The sequence below is a fragment of the Camellia sinensis genome, chromosome 12, assembly GCF_055761805.1.
Source record: "Camellia sinensis isolate YWXY chromosome 12, ASM5576180v1, whole genome shotgun sequence".
NCBI lineage: Eukaryota > Viridiplantae > Streptophyta > Magnoliopsida > Ericales > Theaceae > Camellia > Camellia sinensis.
In genome coordinates this window covers 135391881-135394700 of record NC_138972.1, presented here as the reverse complement: position 1 = coordinate 135394700, position 2820 = coordinate 135391881, and the positions used below count along the sequence as shown (strand labels likewise).

The 2820-nt window shown below is 38.9% G+C and overlaps 1 protein-coding gene across 1 annotated transcript; it reads left to right on the top strand.

The window, feature by feature from the left end:
• The first annotated feature begins 801 nt into the window (after positions 1-801).
• Positions 802-1482, top strand: LOC145803894 (uncharacterized). Its single transcript, XM_082897281.1, has one exon. The coding sequence runs from the start codon at positions 802-804 to the stop codon at positions 1480-1482; it is 681 nt and encodes a 226-aa protein (XP_082753407.1).
• Positions 1483-2820: the final 1338 nt, after the last annotated feature.

The following is a 2820-nucleotide window of genomic DNA, read 5'->3' as shown; positions in this document are numbered from 1 at the left end:
GATGAAAACATGAATAGCTTGTGCAACGACCTTAATCAAAATATCACGCCCCGCAGCAGATAAAATTTTTTCTTTCCAACCATTCAAACGTTTCCAAATATTTGTTTTGATATACCCAAACACCTCCCTTTTTGATACACCAACAAAGGTGGGCATACCCAAATACTTCCCAGTAGTTGCCATAGCCTCCACTCCCAGCAGATGAGAAATGGCTTGTTTGGATTGGTCATCAACATTCTTGCTAAAAAATATCGATGACTTATCCAAATTGACTTTCTGTCCCGATGCCTCCTCAAAAGCACTCAAAATATGCATCAAAACATGAGCTTCATCGAAAGATGCCTTTGCAAAAACCAAACTATCATCAGTATTGGAAATCAAGCAAGCTATTTGTTAATGTAATAAAACCAACTGCATGCTTATATCATTAATATATATTTAATAGGTAGTGCTTCTCCATCAGATGATTTATTGTAGTGCTTTAGGTAGTGCCTTCAACTTTCGGCTAGTGCCTTCAACTTTCGGCTACTTTGTATTTTTATATGTTTGCTTTCATAATGTAGTATCATAATGATGTTGTATTAGCTCTCCTATATAATGGAGCCTTCTCTTCATGTTTAATACACAATTGAATCACAGAGTGTATTAGCTCTTTCAATCACTCTCTCTCTCAATATTTATTTCATGGTATCAGAGCAGGTGTAATCCTGTCTCATCATCAATATTTTTTTTTTTGTTGTCTCTCTCTTCTACTCAAATCTATTCTTCTATTTCATGCCTAAATACGGTCCAGCTTTTGGAATGGCTATCGACTCATCCTCCTCTTCTTCTGATATTATCATCTCATCATCTTTATCCTCTCATCAAATGGAAACCTCTCATCTTCCGATCACCGCCCATAAACTGAATGGGCAAAATTATTTGCAATGGTCTCAATCCATATTAATGTTTATACGGGGAAAGGAGAAAGACGACTACATCACCGGAGCCTCAGCACTACCAGAAACCACAGCATCAACCTACAAAAGGTGGATAGCTGAAAATAACATGGTCATGTCGTGGCTCGTCAACTCTATGACCACTGACATTGGCGAAAATTTTCTGTCATTTGATACTGCCAAAGAGATCTGGGACATGGCAAAAGAAACGTTTTCAGACAAGGAAAACACATCTGAAATCATCCAGCTTGAAAGCTCCCTCCACGATTTACGTCAAGACAATCTTACGGTAACTGAATATTTCAATACCCTTACTCGTCTATGGCGTCAACTTGATACGTTTGAGGTTCATAACTGGCAGTGTGTTGCTGATGGTTTGTTGTATAAAAAGATTGTCGAAGGGAAGCGTGTGTTTACATTCTTGTTAGGATTAAACACAAATCTTGATGAAATCAGAGGAAGAATTATGGGAGTAAAACCGCTACCTAGCCTTAGAGAGGCATTCTCTGAAGTCCGTCGCGAAGAAAGCCGGAAAAACTCATGATGGGATCCCATCAACAACTGAATATGGCAGAAAGCTCGGCTCTTAAGACTCAATTCGCTCCTATTGACAACCGTCAGAAAAATAAAGGAGGTAGGCCTTGGTGTGATCATTGTAGAAAGCCGGGTCACTCGAGAGAAACTTGCTGGAAGATTCATGGAAAGCCAGCAGATTGGAAGCCACGTCAGCCTCTTGAGAAAGAAGGACGAGGTAATCATGTAGGTACAAATGAACGATCACCACAACCTGAAGCAAGCCCTTTCACCAAGGAGCAAATGGAGATGCTCCAGAAACTACTACAGTCACAATCTGGTTCGTCTTCCAACCACATCATTGGATCCGGAACCTTGGCTCACAAAGGTAATTCTTTGAACGCCTTTACTGTTGGTAAGAAACGTAAAAAACCTTGGATTGTGGACTCAGGAGCATCTGATCATATGACGGGAGATGCAACAATTTTTGATACATATAGCTCATGTCAAAATAATTTAACGGTCCGAATAGCAGATGGTTCACTATCAAAGGTTGCTGGTATAGGTTCAGTTGTGCTGTCTAGGAATCTTATTCTCAACTCTGTTCTCCTTGTTCCTGACTTGGACTGTAATTTATTGTCAATTAGTAAACTCACTAAGGAAAAGAGGTGTGTTACTAATTTTTTCTCCACTCATTGTGAATTTCAGGATTTGGATTCGGGGAAGACGATTGGCAATGCTGAGGAATGCTCTGGACTCTACATCCTTAAGGAACGCCACTATCCACAGGAACAACCTCAAACGGCAATTCGTGGTAGTTCTTTTTCGGTTTCGTGTCAAAATAACGATAGAGCAATTATGTTGTGGCACTATCGCTTAGGTCATCCGAATGTTATGTATCTCAAGCATTTATTTCCTTCATTATTTAAAACTCCAAAACCTTTTGATTGTGAAATCTGTCAATTGTCTAAGCATGTACGGTCCCATTTTCCCATTCAATCCTATAAAGCGTCTCGTCCATTCTCACTAATTCATAGTGATATCTGGGGTCCATCAAGAATAAAAAATGTAACTGGTACTAGGTGGTTTGTCTCATTCATAGATGATCATACTAGATTAACTTGGGTCTTCCTCATGAAAGACAAATCTGAAACAAGCCAAATTTTCAAAAATTTTCAAATTATGATTCAGACACAATTCCAGTCAAAAATCCAAATTCTAAAATCTGATAATGCTCGGGACTATTTCAACTCCATTCTAGGAGAATTTTTAGCCAAAGAAGGGATAGTTCACTTAAGTTCATGTGTTGACACCCCACAACAAAATGGCATAGCTGAACGGAAAAATAGACATTTGTTAGATGTTGCTA

What these genes read in the sequence shown, in the direction of transcription:
- LOC145803894 (XM_082897281.1), top strand. Translation starts at nt 802, where the DNA reads ATGGCTATCGACTCATCCTCCTCTTCTTCTGATATTATCATCTCATCA.